The following is a 19,361-nucleotide window of genomic DNA, read 5'->3' on the forward strand; positions in this document are numbered from 1 at the left end:
TCACCAGCTGCTCCCCATGCCCTCCTCACCCCCACCCCCACACTCTACTTTCCAAACACACTGAAATACTGAACACTCATACTCATCCTACCAGACCCCTTTCTGCCTCCCCGGGGAAGCCTTCCTGAACCTCTTAGTCAAAGTCAGACTCTTCTTTCCCATATTCAAGTCACACCTTATGCTTCAACAGTGTGTTTGTGTTATCTCCTCCACCAGACTGGGAGCTGGGAAAAGAAGCTGATGCTTCTTTGTGCCCTCCACTAATGCCCAGTGCCAGGCACAAACAGAGTATTAAGAAAACATGGCAAAACTAGGAACCTGGTTTTTCCATGTAATTTACATTTTTATAGAGAATCAGAGTTCAAGATTTTGGGGGAAAATTATTTCATGATAAATGAATGAACAAATGACTTAGCAGCAAAATGAAATCACAGGTACAGCCTCTCACTTGTGATCCGGGTCGTCACAGACCTACTACCCAGGAGAGGCTGTGTACCGCCCGCAGACTACAAGTCCCAGAAGGCCTCCTGTCAGCACATCTCTACACGCCCCGCCTCCTCCCTGGGGGTGAGGCTGGGCCGGAGGGCGGAGCCCAGGGGCAGGGAGGCCCAGGGAGCAGCCAGGAGAGTGAAATGCCCCACGCTCTCTGGGGCTCACAAAGCGCAGGCGCAGCAGGTTGGGTGGCCGCAGCATCAAGTAGCGGCCGTTTTGGCAGCAGCATCGCAACAGGTGTAAGGTGGGTGCATCAAGGGGGGCTGGAGAGGGAGCTGGCATCTGGCTCTCTTGTCTGACCTGTGTCAGGACTTAAAAGATGGGAGGGAGCGGCAAGAGAAGCAGTGACAAGCCCCGGACTTCTAACCCAGGTGTGCCAGCCAGCGCTTGCTACGCAGCAATAGGTGTGAGCAAGTGGGGGAGGGGCGAAGGCACCTGCTCGAAAGTAAGTCGCCTTCGAGAACAGAGGGCACCTGGATTCCAATCCAAGCTCCATCATATACATGGACAAGTCACTTGCTATAGCTCAGTTTGTCCATCTGTAAAGTAGAGGTAAAGATCCTACCCATTTAGTAAGGTACCCAACAGAGTTGCAGCAGGGCTCAAGCTTTGCTGCAGGTTGAGTCACCTGGGGATCTTTGAAGACTATGCTTTCCTCCTGTCCCTGACATTCTTATTTAATTGTTATGGGGTAGGACCTGGTTATTGGGAATTTTAAAAGCTCCCACTGGTGTAATGGTTGGAAGCCAGGACTTCTGGGTGTGAATCCTGGCCCCACTGTTTACTGACCAAGCAGATCTGCGCAAGTGACTGGACCCCTCCAGGCCCCAGTTTCCTGGGAATAATAAGGATTGTTGTGAGGCTTCAGTGAGATAAGAAGCACTTGAGAAGTGGACCTGGCGCATAGTACTTGATCATCAATCATAGCTGCTGTTGAACTATTATTTTATACACTTTGTAAAAGGCTCAGGTGGAGTTCAAACATGAGGGGTTTTTTTTAATATCATGAAAGTCTCTCATTCATTGCTATGATTCTAATATTCTCTGCTGCCAGCATTTCAAAATTCCAGGATTTCTAACATTTTAAGAGTTCCTCACTCCAGTCTCTACCTGCCTCATAACACACTTTGATGGATCTAGAAATAAAGGCCAGGGAGAAGGAACTTAGTCAAGGTTGTGAGGCTGAGATTGGAATCCAGGCTCCTGACCCCCACCTCAACCCAGCGCAGCGGGTGGCAGCCCCCTGCTGACCCCACAAACACAGTGCTTCCATTATGTGCCTGGAGCAGAGAACGGGGAGGAGACAGGCAGGCTTGCTCTTGTTTGTTTACTTACACTCCTTTAAACGTTTCCTCGGTGGCTCCCTCAGGGAGGACGGGGTGGGGGCTTTTCTCCAGGGAGCTGCTGTGGAGCAGCTGATGAAGCCTGTGCGTCCTGTGGTCCCTCTGACAGGTTCCGCCTGACTCTGCCCTGGAAAGTCCTTTTGAGGAGATGGCCCTGGTGAGGGGCGGCTGGTTGTGGAGACAGAGTGAGTGACCCTGGGCCAAGCCCTTGTCCTGTACCTTGTCCAGGGGCAGGGGTGAGGGAATTGGCTTGTTGGGCCTGCGCAGTGAACCCTTCTCCCAAGAAACCATGCCCCTTTTTATCCTCCCCTCCTTTGCCCAAGCTCTTCCCTTTGCCTGGAATGTCCTTCCCATTCCTGACTGCCTGGTAAACTACTTATTCTTCAAGACCCAGCTCAGATGTCCCCTTTCATGAGGAGCCTTCTCTGACTTCCTCTAACCCCCACTGCAGCCCCTGCTGTAGAACCAACCTGGGTTAAAGGCCCCTTCCTCTGTTCCCAGTGCCTTGTATATACCCCATTATAGCACTGATCTCCCTATAATACAACTGTCTTTACCTGTGGGCCTCAGCACTCCCCCACCCTATACTGGCCCCAGACTGTGAGCACCTCAAGTACAGGAACCGGGTTTAATTCTCTGTGTCCACAGTACCCCTACCCAGAGTTGGCTGCAAACAGGCAAAGAATAAAATGAAAAATGCCTCTGTGCTTTGGAATTTGTAAAGCTCTAAGCAGCTCTCTTATGTGTTTGCCCTTTCCTGTTAAGATTTCCAGTCACAGAATGTCTGAATCTAGGGCTCAGTCTTTCAGACCCACCTCTGACCAGAGTTGTGATCTGAACAAGAGCTGTCCTGGGCTAGGAGCTCCCTCACACCCCATGACCCATTCTCAGTTCATTCAGTTCAGCAAACACTGAGTCCAAGTCCTGCTGGGGGCCGGGACTGCTGCTGTGAGATAGTGACACCCTCTTCTCCCCCCTCATCTGGTGGAAGAGGCAGACACGACACAAATGACTGTCACCTGGGGCTCAGCCTTTTTTTTCCAAGCATGCTCACAAATATGAGTAATAATTGTACACCCTCAGCAGACTGGATGCAATGGAAACTAAGGGTTACCTTAAGGCAAGCACTTGACAACTATTTGTTTTCTGTTAATTCTTGCATAAATCACATTCTGTACTCATATAAAAACAACTTAATATGTTTTCCCTGACAAACTGTACCTATTGAAGGAAATTTCCAATTTGACATGATGTTAAATTTGTGGAGGTGTTTTGTGACACTTAAAAAAAAAGATTTCCAGCTTCCCCCAAGGAAGGAATCTGATCATTCATTTAGCATTCAGCACATTTATGGAGCCTCAACTATGCATTAGGCTCCATGGGAAGCAATGGGTAAGCAAGACCAAGAGAGGCCCTGCTACCATTTCAGGGGGTTACAACACTGGGGAGTTGGGGTAAGGAGACTTGGGAGCCCACCCAGGGCTCCTGCCCCCCCAGCAGGCTCTGTGATCAGCCAGCCTGGTGGATCTGGAATATCACACAGGCTCCATCCTCCGCCGCTGGAAGCGAAATTGGTTTGCCCTGTGGCTGGATGGGACCCTGGGCTACTACCATGATGAGACTGCGCAGGATGAGGAGGACCGTGTACTCATCCACTTCAACGTCCGTGACATAAAGATCGGCCAGGAGTGCCACGGTGAGCAAAGCCCCTTTCTCTCTGGTGCTGTGACTATGGGTATGGCCCTCCCAGTGTCTGTCTGAGAGCACCTGCTGTTCTCAAATGGAAGGCTCTTCGCAGCTTTCAAAGGGCTTCCACAGACATTGCTTCTGGGCCTCTATCAACTCCAGTTCATGTGGAAGTGAATTAAGAAATCAGTTCCTTATTAAATTCCTACCCTGTGCTGAATCTGGGCTCTATGCTGGGGTCATAGAGGTAAGACACAGTTCCTACCCTCTCCAGTGCTAGGAACTAGATAGTATGAAATGAAATAAGGAGGCTCAGAGAAGTTAAGCAACTGGCCCAGAGTCACACAGCAAATCTTGACCAAGGCTAGGCCACAGTTAAAACAGGGTAACTTGGAGATGTACCTAATTAGGGAAGCAGGCAATATGGAAAGATTGAAAGGGTCTAACAAGTTGAGGAGGATTGCAAGGAAAGTATGCGCGATCAGAGGAGGTTGGCAATGGCCAATAAACAAGACCCAGAGAAATCAGTTCCTGTTCTGGCTCCTGGTTTACTGAGAAGACTCAGGCCTGTGCCCTGTGGAAACCCCACATGTGTCTCCCTCTAGATGTGCAGCCCCCAGAGGGCCGAAGCCGAGATGGCCTGCTGACTGTGAACCTACGGGAGGGCTCCCGCCTGCACCTGTGCGCAGAGACCCGGGATGATGCCATGTAAGCCACTGTGGGAGAGGATGGGGTGGGATCTTGGGGAATAGGACCAGATGCCTCCTGCTGATTGGGCCTTTAGTTCCCTGAAGGTAGGAAAAGGGAACAAAGACCAGTGAACATGGTAGTCTCAATGGAGGCTGGGAAGAGTGGATTTGAATGGCTCATGGTAATTGGTATGGTATCCAGTAAACTCCTGACATGGTCTGGGATGAATGCAGGACTGTTGGGGAAGGGATATGCACACCTGCCTCTGAGGTAGCCCTCATTTTGGGTTGATACAAAGGAACAGACAGCCCCTTGGCATCCTCAGAGGACCCTCCTAGTCACTTCCTTCTGAGAAGATGCCCTGGTTGGGGGACTCCGATCTGAGGGATGGACCCTTACCTACTTAACAGAGGCAGCGCACAGGGCACCCCGATGTCAGATGCAGATCCACACTGTGAGTCTGGGTGTGTCCTCCTCAGGCACTGTTTGCTTCCTCACATTCTTTCCCTTCCTACTCTCTGATGGAGGGTCAGTTGGCCTTTGCATTGTAGGAGAGTGAGAGAGATGGGATGTGTGGGAGTGGGGGAAGCTGAACTCTGGGTAGACAAAGCACAGAGCCTCCTTGTCCACCCCAGCCAGGTGCCATGGCAACCAACAAAGGCTCAATTGTCTGGTGTCCACTGGGTGTTCCTGGGACTCTGGGGTCAGAGCATTGGGAAACTGTGTTTGTGGGTTTGGGATGTGGAGGTGGGCTGCAGCCGGAGAACCAGCCTAGGCATGTCAGAATCTGAAGACTCCTAAGGGACCACCCCAGCCCAGCTGTCTTTTGTCTAGATGGGGAATCTGGAACCTCTAGAGGGGAAGAGACTATGGACTCAGAATGAATTAGGAGGCTGCAGCTCACCTGAGGGCTTGCCTGTGTGACTGGAGCAGTGGAAGGGGTCACCTTTGTCTAAGGGAATCAAGGGGATCTCCTCCTTCACAAGAGACTGGGGGGCTGGAGGATGGGTTGGAGAGGAAAGTCTAAAACGGGAGGCCCCATCCCCCTTCTCTCAAATTCCCTCCTCATGGTCTGGCGGGTTTGCTTTGCAGAGCATGGAAGACAGCGTTGCTGGAGGCGAACTCCACCCCGGTGAGCCCCCGTTCCCTCCCTGTCTCCTCCCCACACCTAACTGCCATGGAATCATGGGTGACTCAGACTTGGTCTCCATCTGCCTGGAGTTCTCAATTTCCATGTATGCGAGTGAATAGACATGTGCAGACTCAGATGCCCTCAGTCCCAAGAGGAAAAGGATGTAAGACAGGCAACTGGTGCTCAGAGGAGAGAGAGAGGCCTCCAAGAAGGCACTTCAAAAGGGGTGGTATGTGAGCAGGGGGAAAGCGACTGTCTTTTAGGTGTGGTATATCTGCAGTGCCAGCTACTCCTCACTACCATACTGTGAGGTTGGGATTATTCCTCCCTCTCTGCAGATAAGATTGAGCTTCATTCATCCATGCAACAAATATTTACTGAGTTCCTACTATGTGCCAGCCACTGTGCCAAGGACCAGGGATCAGAGAGGAGCTAAGGAGATGTGGACTCAAGCCTAGTGGGAAGCTAGATGTGAAGCCATGAATTACATGGTTAGTGAAACCCTTGCAATGGTGGCAACTGCTCTGTCAGAGACAGGCAATGTGCATTTGATTTGTATCCACCTTGATGGCCTGATTCAGGTGGGAGTCCAGATAAGGCTTAAGATGAGACCTGAAGGATAAATAGAAATCAACTGGGTGAAAAGTGTGGGGTGGGGTGAAGGGAACAGCTTTCCAGGCAGAGGGAGCTGCATGTGCAAAGGCCCTGAGAGAAATTAGGGCTTTGGCAAGTTGAAGAACAGAAGGACAGCTGGGGTGGCTGGAGTTCAGGGAGTAAGAAAGCCAAGGGGAAAGGAGGGTTAGCAGGGCCAGGCATTAAAGGCTCTGTTAAGGTTGGTGGTTTCTGCTAAGAACATGGGAAATCATTGAAAATTTTTAAGTAGAGGAATGGCATGAACAGATCAGACCAGATTTGTATTTTTAAAAAGATAGTCTGGCTGGTAGGTAGGGAATGATTGTAGAGGGTAAGAGTGGATGCCTGGAGACCAGTTAGAAGACTTGGGGGGGAGGGTATAGCTCAATGGTAGAGTGCATGTTTAGCATGCATGAGGTCCTGGGTTCAATTCCCAGTACCTCTGTTTAAATAAATAAACAAATAGATAAATAAACCTAATTAACCCCCCCCAAATAAAATAAAAAATTAAATTAAAAATAATTAAAAAAAAAAAAGACTGGGATAGTGTGCAGGTGACTGACTGGAGGTCTGGATGAAGGCCTTGCTGGCAGAGACAAGCTGATGAAGATAAGACACATTTCACAGGGAAAATATAGCTCAGTGGTAGAGCACATGCTTAGCATGCATGAGGTCCTGGGTTCAATCCCCAGTATCTCCATTAAAAAAAAAAAAAGACACATCTTGGAGATAGTCAACAGAGCTTAGTGATTGATGGAGGTGTGGCTTTGATGAGCTGACCAAAGCCCCCAGCTCAAGGGTGACCCAGCTTGGCCTCAACCCCAACCCCACCCCCTGATTCTGTGCTTGCTCCTTCCACCTGTGGCATGATGGAGCCCCTCTCATCTACAGACAAAGTTTGCTGGGAAGTAGCAGCAAAGCCTTGGATGCATTTAGAAACTCCCTCAGGCATCCATCTTCTCAGGGACGGGCACTGTGCTTGAGCACCTGGCATCAGTTGTATCATTGAATCTTCAACGAGAATGGGTAGGAGTTGGTATTTTTAGTCCCATTTTACAGATAGGGGAGCTGAGGTTCAGAGGCGAAGTGACTTGTCCAAAGTCTTATGGTCTTAAGTCAATGGAAGAGCCTGTACTGGAACTGAGGTCAGTGAAGTTCTGGGGGAAGGGCAGTAACTGCAGAAGGAGCTACAGGGGCAGAGGACAGGAAATGGTGTGTGCCTGTGTGTGCACACAAGTGGATCTAAGGGCCAGAAGTCTGGCCTGGCTGGAGGGTAACAAATGGATGAAGAAATAGGAGACATGGCCTCTGAGGAGCCACGTCAAAAAAGGCCTTAAAGTCCAGGTGAAGGAAGTGAATTTTATCCTGAGGGTTGTGGGGAGCAATAAAAGGCATTAAGCAGGGAGGGCTGTGGTCAGACTTCGGGGAGCAGACTCAGACTTCTGGGTAGAGGCTATATAAGAGGAGGCTGGGGCAGTGGTCAGCAGGGTGGAGATCCCTGGTTGGGCTAACCTGGCTCTGAGCTCCAAATCTTGCTTATACAGGGCAAATCAGTCCCACGAAGAGGGCAGAAGGAAGGAGGTGAGGGCTGACCGTCTGCACTCTGACTCTATGAAGCTGCCTTGTCCCTTCTCTGCCTGTCCACTTTTCTGCTGCTCTGCTTCCTCCATGTCTCTACTCTGACCTCCTGCTCCACCTCTCAATGCTCTACACACACATGCACACACACACACATACACACATCCCTCTGGTCCCTAGGCTTACTTGAGCTGGGTGTTTGTGCCTCTGTGTTTTTATACCAGTGTCTGTCCATCTCTGAGGGTTCATGCCTGTATCTGTGGGCTTCTCTCTGTCCTGTGCCTACACAGGAGTGACCTGTGCTTTGTCCCTCCACATCCTGCAGGTTTATACCCTACTCTGGGTGGAGGCTGTAGGAGGTGCCCCTGACCCTGGTTGTTCCAGGGAACAGGGCCGGGGGCATGGCCAGGGGCAAGGCTGGGGTCCAGTGATGGGTGCAGGTGGGTGGGAAAGCAGATCAGAGCTGTTCTGTCCTCCCTGGAGATTGGGAGCCCCAGCAGCCTGAAACAGGTGAAGGTGGGCTATTTCTGGAGAGACACTGCTGATCCTTCTTCTCTGTGTAACTTTAGCAAAATCACTACCTCTTTTGGGCCACCCCCCGTTACCATGGGCTGAGGAAGAAGACGATACCCTCTTGCCTTGCCCAGCTGACAGAGAGCTCTTGCAGGGCCTGTTAAGAGCTCTGAGTCTCTCCAAATGTAGAGGGCCTCTGACACTTCCCTCCCTCCCCTTCTTGGGTTTCTGTGGCTTGAGCAGGCCCCAGCTGGAGCCATCGTCCCTCCCAGGAGCCGCCGGGTTTGCCCCAAGGTCAGGTGTGTGACCCGCTCGTGGAGCCCCTGTAAGGTTGAGAGGCGGATCTGGGTAAGTGCTGGCTCAGTCCTCCCTGCCTCCATTCTGGCCACTAGGATGTGCCTCCAAAACTGGGCCCAGTCCCATCCCTTCCCTGCTCACAAACATTCCATGGCTCCCAGTCACTCACAGGACACCAGCACTGCTTTCAAGGCCCCCAGGATCTGGCCTGGGCCAGACTTGCCCACCCCATCCTCCTCATCCCCTATGCTCCAACTCCTTTGCTGTACCCTCCGCTCCCAGCTGTGCCAGACCTTTTCCTTCTTTCCAGCCTTTGCACATGCAGTTCTGTCTGTTGCAAAGATCTTTAGTTTCCTTATTCACCTGACAAAGTGATGCTTATCCTCTAAGATCCACCTCAAAGGCTGCTACCTCCTCAGGGAGGGCTTCCCAGACCTCCAGGCATTGTCACTCCCTCTCACTGCCCATTGCACTGATGCTTACTTAGTACTGTTTTCATCTGCCTGACTTCTAGTTCGTTCTAGTTCTGTCTCTATTTTCTAGCTCTGTCTCTAGTCCCCATGGGGACTAGAACTCACTTCAAGGCAAGGATCAGTTTAGATCAACTCTGCCCCTATGAGCCTAGCACAGTGCTGGGTATACAGCAGGTGTGCAATGAGGGCTCAGTGATGGGGACAGTCTATTTTGACCCTGCTTATTCCTGGCACATGAGGGTTGGGCACAAGCAGGCCTCAAGCAGTGCTCACTGAATGAGCCAATGAGATAAATAAAGAGAGGAAGGAAGGAGTAAAAAAAATCTCTTACGGCATCACTACTGCATTTATAATTTAGTCCGTGTCTGTCTCTCCCCTCACCCCCGACCCTGACACACTGTTCCCAGTGCTCAGCCTGGCATGGGGTGGGTTAGAATACCTGTGGTCACATGCAAATTTCTTTTCTAACACAGTGGTGCTCAATGTGGCTGTGTATTAGACTCATGTAAGGGCTTAAAAACAATACAAATGCTCAGATCTTACCTCTGAATGCTCTAATTTTGTAGTTCTGGGGTGGGGACTTGGAAATCAGTGTTTTAAAAAATTTCTCCTGATGATTCTGATGTGCAGAACCACTGAGCCCAGATGTGCTAGGACCACTTAGTTGCATGGACATGGCTTTGCTGGATTCTCGCTGTGCCTTGGCAGTGGGCAGTGTAGGAAAGACTGTCCCCATTTACAGATGAGAAAACTGAAGCTCTGAGAGGCTACATAATATGACCAGGATCACTTAATTAATCAGTGGCAGGGCTGGGAGTCTCAGCCCAGCATTCTGAGGCATCCTGCATACCCAAACTTGTATACAAGTTTGTTTAAAGTGAGGATGCCTAAAAATAGAATTTAAAAAGCTATAAACTTAGTATATACTACAGCTTTTCTGAGGGGAGGAGTCTATTTGCATGTGACCTCCTGATTGGCTGCCCTTGTCCCCATCCAGGTTGGGCCTGAGGAGAGGGAAAGGATGGGGATCAAACTCTTAGGTTCTGTCTGTGAGGTCTCTAGGGGGGGTCCCCTGCCCTGTTGCCAGGTGACCACATGAGTTTACCTCTGGGCCTCTTAGGCCTGGAGGGTAGAAACAGGTGCTCCATAGAGATATGAGGCGGTGTTTTCCACTGTCTCCAGGGCCTGACAGGGCTACTGGCTCACAGTGGAACTTCAAGGCAGATGCAGGCTCTGGACTGCAACTTCCCTACAGTAAAATTGGGGATCTGAGTGCTTAGATCTCTCTAGCTCCCTCTAGGCATAGAGGTCAGATCTTGGTCACCCCCACTGGAAAGCCCTACTGGATCACCTTTGGGAAGGAGCACAGTAAGAGAAGTAACTTCAGACTGAGCATTGATTGTCTGAGCCTCCTGCATTGCTCTGGGTCTGGTCATTTTTCCTAACTTGAAACTGGAATTAGAGTTGGCTGACCTTAGTTCCACTCTGGCCCTGTATTTGACTCACTTGAGATAAATTCAATACATTAGGCACCTACCATGTTCCAATCAGGCCTAATTAGGCTCAGTCCCTGTGCTTGGGTGGTGGTGATGGTGGTGTTTCTTCAAGTCTGATGGGAGAGACACACCTCACAGGGATACAAATAATGACATCACAGAGTGGTTGGTGCTGTGATGAGGGAAGTCTAAGGGCTGTGGGTGCCCAGATGGGACCATAACAGGACCTGAGGCTCAGGAAGAGTGATACTTGAGTTGAGTCTGAAAGACAAGTTAGGCAGTTGCATGAAAGAAGGTGAGAAAGGGATCCCTATCAAAGGAAGATGGCATAGATATTTGAAATCACAAGGTGTGCTTGGAGAACTCCCCTTTACAGCCAAACTTCTTTAAAGGATGCCATGACATGTTGACTCCATCCCTCACCTCTCAACCATTCTTCAATCCTCCATAGTCTTGCTTCTTCCTCCAACCACTCCTCTGAAAAGAGTTTTTTCAGGCTCACCCACAATCTCCAAGTTGCCAAAACCAATGGCTTATTCTCTTCGCACTGGACAAAAGGATGGACAGAAGAACATATTTAGAAGATAAAATCTTGAGACCTGGTGGCTAATGTGATGCAAAACATGAGTGTGTGAAGACAAGGGTGCCAACCTGACGTCTTGGTTTAAATGCATGGTGGTGGCACTTAGAGAAAAGCATTTATAGAAGAGCAAGTTTGGGGGAATGAAAGGATGATGAAAGATGGAGTTTGGACACCTGGACTTCTAAAGGACCACTTGGACCATTCAGGTGTGAAACTAAGTTAGAGATACAGGGTGCAAGGGGGCCAAGAAGATGGAGCCAGGAGAGAAGGGGCTCCTGCCCTCTCCCAGGTCAGTAGCCCATGGGTAAAATGAGGGGCTTGAATTAGGAGCTTCCATTTAATTCAGCATGGATTTGTTGGTTCTTGCCATTCATTAGGCCCATCTGGAGGCACAAATGAATCAAAGTCCTTGCCTAGAAGCAGCTCACACTGAGGTGAAGGCAGGAAAGGCCAGGAGGAAGGGTAGGAAAAGAGGCACAAGCATAGTCCACAGAGAACTCAGGAAGAAAAGATTCTTCCTGAGACCAGAAGGCCTTCCTGGAATGGGTGACTTGAGTTAGGCTTTGAGGGGTTGGTAAAAATCTAATGGGGGAGGGAAGGGAGCAGGCAGTCTATTCCTCCCTCCTAGAGAAAACACTGACCATTATTCTCTGAGCATCCATCTCCAGCTCTGTGGTGGAGTGGAGATAATCATGCCTGCTGTAAGGATGAGAAGAAATAACACATGTGAACATCTCCCTCAGGACCTAGTACATGGTGGATGCTTGATAATACTTTAGTTACTTCCCACCTCTACCCTTCCTTTCCCTTTCTTCCTCACCAACCCCCTTTTATTTCCTGGGTCTGGGCCCTGGCCAGGTCCCTCTCTCCATGACTAGGACAGGAGAGAAATCCATTGAGTTTCTCCAAGTGTGACTACTGGAGAGCTGCTAGCAAATATTAGACAATCTACAAAGGGAAGTTGGGAGCCATGGAGAATTTTTGATCAGGGGAGTACTACGTAGGAGACCAGGCAGGAAAACGGCATCACTGGGAGCTAGACTCAGGGGCTGAAGTTTTAGAGGCCAAGGGCCTTGTGGGGAGAAGGGCCCTCCTTCAGGAGCCTGCTGGTCTCTGGGGACCTATTTCTAAACTTGGTGAGGTGGCTCTGTGGGGCCAGAAGGGCCTGAGCCAAGTGTTACAGGTAGGGGACCAAAGCCGGGTCCAGCTCTCTAGCAGCTGACCAGGCAGGGCTCCCCAGGTGCGTGTCTACAGCCCGTACCAGGACTACTATGAAGTGGTGCCCCCCAACGCGCACGAAGCCACGTACATCCGCAGTTACTATGGCCCGCCCTATGCAGGTAAGTCTCCGACCCACCCCTCCCCCTGCCGCAATCCCCGCCCATGGTCTATCAGTAGGGATCAGGTCCCACCCTTTTAGTAACCATGGATTTTTCCCAGGCGGGTCCCTCCACAAGGCCCTCCCCATCCCAGGCTAAGGATAGCTCTTGGACCAGAGCCCCTCCCTCCTGCAGAGCTGACCTCACCTCTCCAGGCTGGCAACTATTCCCTGGTGGCCCAGCAATACCCGTTTCTAAGTTGATAGCGGCCCCTGGTGGCAAATGTGGGAAAGGCCGCTTCCTCTCGCTTCAGGATCTGGCGGTTGGGAAGGCCCATCCTCAGGTGTGGTCTGGAGGTTATTGGAGATTCTGGTGCTTCTTCGCCGGTCCACTCTGGTCCCACAGTCCCAGAACGTCTGTAGCAGGTTCAAGGCCTAGGAGCTATGGGGACAGAACGCGCGTTCTTCCTGCATCAAGGCCTGTTTCTCCGACTGGGTAGTAAGATAGTGGGCTCAGCGCCCTAATCTTGCTTTGCGCAGGAGTCTAACCGAAGGAGGCAGACAACCTCTCTCTGCTCCCTCCTCTGAAGTCCCAGGCCCTGACAGCGGCGCTCTCTCCGCAGGCCCTGGCGTGACGCACGTAGTGGTGCGGGAGGATCCTTGCTACAGCGCAGGCGCCCCGCTGGCCATGGGCATGCTTGCAGGAGCCGCCACCGGCGCAGCGCTTGGCTCACTCATGTGGTCGCCCTGCTGGTTCTGAGCCCTGGATCCTGCACATAGACTAACAGGCCCATTTCCTCCTTGGCCTCACCCTCTGCCATCCAAGCCCTGTCCCACTTTGGCTCCTTCGTTTCCTTTAGCCTCTTCTGGGCTTGGATCATTCCTCCCCCTCTCCACCCTCACCCCGCACATCAGAAGACGCTAATATCCCAGGCACAAACATAGCTCAAAATCTTTATATCTACCACTAGACACTCCAGATGGACACATATGGATATGTTTCCTCCAAATACACCAGGACACAGAAAACACAAGTCATGGGGTTTCAAGTTCCCCAGGCATTGGAGACACAGGAATCAGGTTCTTTCCTTTGGCAGCTCCAGGCTTGGTGGGCAAACAAGAGTATGCAAACACTTGACAAGGTGGATGAGGGCAGAGAGTGAGGAAGGTAGGCTAGGAGTATGGTTGCTGGCAAGAGTGCAGAGCCGTGAACATGATAGCGTGTCCAAGGAATTAAAAGGGAGTTCATTTGGGCTGGAGCATGGGCAGGGGTCAGATCATGATGGCCCTCCAAGCTAAGGAGCTTGCTGGGTAAGGGGGAGATGTGAGCTTTATGGAGGGATGTTTCATGATTGCACCTATACTGAATATATTGCCTATATTAATACACAAACTCAAAACACTCCCTGAGTTTAGCCTCATCCTTCCCACTATAAGATTTTTGGGTCCCTTGTTCTTTCAGTGCTCAGAAAGCACCCGTTTCCCATGTCAGTGCCTGGGGCAGCAATTGAGCAGAACCTGGGATCCCCTTGCTGGGGGGGGGGGAGGTGAATCTTTTGAGGACCTCGTCCTAGGTTAGTGCCTCCATCAAGAAATGCATTTCTGGTCCCCAGGAGATTGGCCCTCTGTCCATAGCTATGGCTGTCATCATCTCAGGCTTTGTCTCTTCCATCTGTCTGGGGGAGATGGCAGTGTTCACCTCTGGGGCCTGATCAACCTTTGTCTCAGTCTGGGCTCCCTGTAGGTGGCCTGGCTGTTTCCCCATTTGGTCCCCTTCCAGTCTCTTCCCCCATCCTGTCCCAATCACCAATAGAATTGCTAATATGCCTACACAGTAGCCAGAGTAGCCTGCTAAATTTCCCTTGTAGATTGGGGCTCCAATTGCCCCGCTGAAGAAACTAATAAAGGTGCAGTTGGCTCTAGCCCTGGCTCTGGCTTTGTTTGTTCTCCCAAGAGGCCCTGTCTCCCTGGGACACCTCCATGACTCAGCACCTACTAGTGCCTTCTCTGGTATAGTGAGAAGAGTGTGGATCCTGAGGTCAGGTATAACCAGTGGCAGCATGTTAGCTGAGCAATCTGGGGCAAGTTACTTAACCTTTTTGGATTTTGCTTTCCTCACCCATAAACTGGCAGGTTGAAGCTGGCTATCCCAGGGTTGTGAGAGGAGAGACTTCATCAGGATCTGATCTGATGGGTGTCTCTGAGCTGATGATCAGTTCTGCCCTGCCTGCTTTCTGGGAGTCCTGTGTGTTGGGTCTTTTCCAGTGGGTTCCCATCCTTTCAGAGATGAATCAGAGTTAGACTCCGAGACCAGGTGGCCTGGGAAGGAAACACAACTGTCTTGTATCAGACATTTTGAGGCTGCAAGTAACAGAAACCCCCTGCACAAACTGATTTAAGCCACAGAAAGGAAAACACTGGGCCACATATTTGAGAATTCCAGAAACTGCTTGGTCCAGGAACTCAAACAGTATCACTTAGACTTTGCTTTATTTCCATTTTTACAGCCACTGGGCTGGCTCATTCAGAGGCTGCAGTGATATTCAGCAAATCTAGACTAATGCCCTCCTTGGTTCAAGGCTAGCTGAGAGAGCTTCTCTTCCTCTAACAGTTCATCCAGAACTTTTATTCACACTGCTGGATATTATCCCAAATTGGGTCTTGTGGCCATCTCTGAATCTACAGTGATCTGGAAAGGATGGTCTAAAACAGTAGGGCTAAGGGGGAGGGTATAGCTCAAGTGCTTAGCATGCACAAGGACCTGGGTTCAATCCCAAGTACCTCCTCTAAAAATAAACGAACCTAATTACCTCCTCCTGCCAAAAAACCCCACAAAAAACAAAAAACAAAACAAAAAAACCCAGTAGGGCTTAGAACAGAGGTGGGGTGGTGTCCCAGAGGAAATTTAGGGCACTGTTTCCAGAAAAAGGATGAATAAATAAGAGCTGAATGGCAAAAATATCAGGTGTCCACCTCAACCATATTCCCAGACACCAGCTTAGAGGGATATATAAACAGCAATGATTCAATGAGGTAAGACAGGAACATGATGCAGTAGGAACTCTAAGGAGGAGGTATCTAACTCTGCTAAGGGGACTGGGGAAAACTTTGGGATAGGAAGTGGAAATTTAGGGTGAGCCTTGAAAGATGACTAGGAGTTTGCCAAACAGAGAAAGGAGAACAGATGGAAGAAATGGCATGAGCAAAGGCCTAAAAATATTCTTGTCTTCAGAGCACTGTGAAGTTCAGGAAACATGTCACAGCAGGCTGCATGGTGAGGATGGGTGGTGGCTGGGGCCAGGCTATAGACAACCTTCTACAGCTGGGTTAAGAGTTCTTTTTTCTGAGCACCTATGGCTATCAACAATCCTACTCCAGCTCCAGCTCCAGCTCCAGTTCCAGGTCCCAAAACCCATCCCTCTGCATCTTCTGGCAAAATGCTCCTTCCAATATCTGGAACATTCATCACTTTAATCAGTGGTTCTGCTATAAATCTCTTTGTTGCTCTGTAGTCTGATACATTTCTTTATTTCCTGAAATACACTACAGGCATCCCGCAGCAATCATCAGAAAGAATGATGTATTTTTCAATTGTTGGGCAAGTCAGCTGATAAAATGAGAATTGCATATTTGTTATTCACCTCTCAAATTCAGAAAGTTAATCCAAATGTCATAGAATTCATTTTTCACTTATTTCTATATTAATCTTATGATTACAAAAAAACCTGTGTACTTTTAATTCAATATCAATAAAAACTTTAAAATTACTGATATAAAAAAAAAATTTGTTATGGTCCTGATGACACCGTGGTTCTTTCTGTTCACCCCGCCAAACAGGGCAAGAGAGATGCCAATGGATGCTCTAAGTGCATTTGCTTCAAAATCTCACCACTAATGATTACAGCATGAATTTATCTTCCAGCTGTTCACTAGACAATTATTAAATTATTCACACACATTAAGACAAACATTAATTTTCACAGACAACACAGTTTAATCTGGAGATGGCCTATGGACCACATGTGGCCCACACATTGTTTTATCTGGTCAGCACAGTGGTCTTTTAAAGTTTTGAATTAAAATGTGGTAACACTACACATCCACCTAAATGGCTAAAGGTGAAAAAGACAGACAACATTAAGTACTGATGTGGAACAACTGGAAATCTCATATGAGTGTAAACTGGTACAACTGCTTTGGAAACTGATCAGTTAAGCCAAACATATGCATACCTCACAACCCATAAATTCTACTCCTAGGTACACCTAACACAAATGTGTACATATGTATAAAATAGGTACAACTATCATAGAAGCACTAGAAAAAACTCAAATTCTACAATAGGTGGATCTATTGGTGGATCTATTTCATTCACAAAATGGAATGAGGATTAATACAATCCAATGAGATATTAATTACCCATAAGTATATGCAAAATCAAGAGTGAATTAATAAAAACTGCAGTGACAAGAGGAGTGAGGGGTAAGTGGGAAAACAGAGCTACACAATGGCAATTTTCCTGTACCTTATGTGAAGTAGTACAATATTAAGCATATGCTGATAAGTCAAAGACACACATTAGAGTCCCTAGAGCAACCACTGAAAATATAAAGAGGTTAAGCTAAAAAAGCCAATAGAGGAATTTAAAAAGCAGATATAGCAAAGAAAATAAACACTGAAATGGCAGACCTATATCCAAATATATTAATAATTACATTAACTGTCAGTGGACAAAGACTGATTAAGATTAAGAGACAGAGACTGTCAGAATAAACAAATAAGCAAGACCCAACCATATAACTGTGTAAAAAAGACACACTTTAAAATACACAAGTAGGATGAGAGTAGAAGGACAGAAAAAGATATGCCATGTAAAGAGAAAGCATCAGAAAGCTGGAATTATTATTTTAATAGTAGACAAAACAGATTTCAGGATAAAAATCATAAATAAAGAGGGGCATTTCACGAGAATAAAGAGTCAATATATAAGGAAGATGATAGTGCTATAAGAGAGATTTATACCTATAAATAAATGCATACATTAAAAAAGAAGAAAGATCTCAAATCATAATCTAACTGTATACCTTAAGAAATTAGATAAAGAGCAAATTAAACCCAAAGCTGATAGAAAGAACAAAGTAATAAAGATCAGAGCAGAGATAAATGAAATAGAGAAAAGAAAACAAAATAGAGAAATTCAATGAAACCAAAATTTAGTTCTTTGAAAAGATCAACAAAATTGACAAACCTATAGCTAAGGGGGAAAAAGACAAAAAAAAAAAAAAAAAAGAGGACTCGAATTACTAAAATTGGACATGAAAGTGAAGACATGTCTACTGATTATACAGAAATAAAAAGGATTATAAAAGAATACTATGAACAATTGTATGCCAACAAACTGGATGACCAAGATACAAAAATTCCACACACCCTACCAAAATTGATTCATAAAGAAATAGAGCAGGGGAGGGTATAGCTCAAGTGGTAGAGCACATGTTTAGTGTGCACAAGGTCCTGGGTTCAATCCCCAGTACCTCCTATAAAAATGAATAAATATAATTGCCCCCCTCCACCAAAATAAAAAAATTAAATAATATAGTAATAAATAAATTTTAAAAATTAAAAGAAGAAATAGAAAATTTGAATAGATCTATAACTAGTAAGGAGATTAAATGAGTAATCAAAAAGCTTCCAGTAAAGAAAACTCAAGACTAGATGGGTTCAATGTGAATTCTACCAAACATTAACAGAAGAATACCAATCCTTCTCAAACTCTTCCCCCCAAAATGAAGAGGAAACACTTCCTAACTCATTCTGCGACAGCAGCATTACACTGAAATCAAAGCCAGACAAAGACAATATAAGAAAGTTTAAAACCAATATTTATGAATATTGACGTAAAAATCCTCAAGAAATTACTAGCAAACCAAATTCAGCAGCTTATTAAGAGGAATGTACACAATGACCAAGTGGGATTTATTCCTGGAATGCCAGGATGGTCCAAAATATGTAAATTGCTCAATGTGATATAATGCATTAATAGAATAAAGGGGAAAAAAAAACTATGATCATCTCAATTGATGCTGAAAAAGCATTTGATAAAATTCAATACCTTTCATGATAAAAACACCCAATAAACTAGGAACAGAACTTCCTCAACATAAGAACTGCATATGAAAACCCACAGCAAATATCATACTCAGTGGTGAAAGACTGAAAGGCTTTCCCCTAAGATCAGAAACAAGACAGGATACCTATTTTACCACTTCCACTAGAAGTTGTAGCCATAGCAATTAGGCAAGAAAAAGAAATAAGAGGCATCCAAATTGGAAAGGAGGAAGTAAAATCATCTCTGTTTACAGATGATATGATCTTAAATGTAGAAAACCCTCTATGTCCCACAAAAAGTTGTTAATAAACAAATTTAGCAAGGTTTCAAGATACAAAATCAACACAAAAATCAGTTGCATTTTATATGCCAGTACCGAACAATCTGAAAAGGAAAAGGAAATTAAGAAAAGAATTCTACTTACAATAGTATCAAAAATAATAAAATGTTTAGGAATAAACCTAACCAAGGAGGTGAAAGATTTGTGTGCTGAAAACTGAAGCACTGCTGAAATAAAGTAAAGAAGACATAAATAAATGAAAAGTGCTATGGTCTGAATGTGTTTGTACCCCAAAATTTATACATTAAAATCCTAACTCCCCAATGGTCTGGGAAATATGGGTGATGGTGTTATCTTTCCAGGCCAATGCCAGAGCAAAGGAAAGAAAGAAAAGAAGGAAGGGTTTAACGTTTAGTTAAAGTAAGAAGTCGATCTGAGGTCTCATCAACATCAGCTACGTCTCTTCCTTGTCAATTTGATTTGGAGGTTTCTAGTGTATGCACAGGACCAGATGTCAGATATTGCCTTTTTAGCTGTGAGATGTGTAACCAAGTTTCAAGTCCCTGAAGTTTAGATGCCATCTGGCTAGTGAGGAGGACTTGGTATAGTCCCTTCCTAGGAGATTTAAGGGCAGTCTTTGTTCTGATTCCAAATCAGAAGGGTGGGGAAAAAAAGGAAACATTAGTGTGGAGAATCATAGCCAGATATTTGAGGAAGCTAGAAAAATTCAGGATCCAG

General features: G+C 47.2%; 1 protein-coding gene across 2 annotated transcripts; it reads left to right on the top strand.

The window, feature by feature from the left end:
- The first annotated feature begins 319 nt into the window (after positions 1 to 319).
- Positions 320 to 14,156, top strand: PLEKHB1 (pleckstrin homology domain containing B1). 2 transcript variants are annotated; one of them, XM_010973110.3, is made up of 8 exons: positions 320 to 736; positions 1,945 to 2,020; positions 3,379 to 3,531; positions 4,127 to 4,229; positions 5,304 to 5,343; positions 8,311 to 8,415; positions 12,157 to 12,256; positions 12,858 to 14,156. In XM_010973110.3, exons 2-8 carry the CDS (start codon positions 1,984 to 1,986, stop codon positions 12,992 to 12,994), a joined length of 675 nt encoding a protein of 224 aa, XP_010971412.1. In that variant the 5' UTR covers positions 320 to 736; positions 1,945 to 1,983; the 3' UTR covers positions 12,995 to 14,156. The 2 variants fall into 2 exon arrangements, with proteins under 2 accessions (XP_010971412.1, XP_010971414.1); XM_010973112.3 differs by lacking the exon at positions 8,311 to 8,415 and having other exon boundaries at positions 360 to 736.
- Positions 14,157 to 19,361: the final 5,205 nt, after the last annotated feature.

Source organism: Camelus bactrianus, chromosome 10, assembly GCF_048773025.1.
Source record: "Camelus bactrianus isolate YW-2024 breed Bactrian camel chromosome 10, ASM4877302v1, whole genome shotgun sequence".
Classification (NCBI taxonomy): Eukaryota; Metazoa; Chordata; class Mammalia; order Artiodactyla; family Camelidae; genus Camelus; species Camelus bactrianus.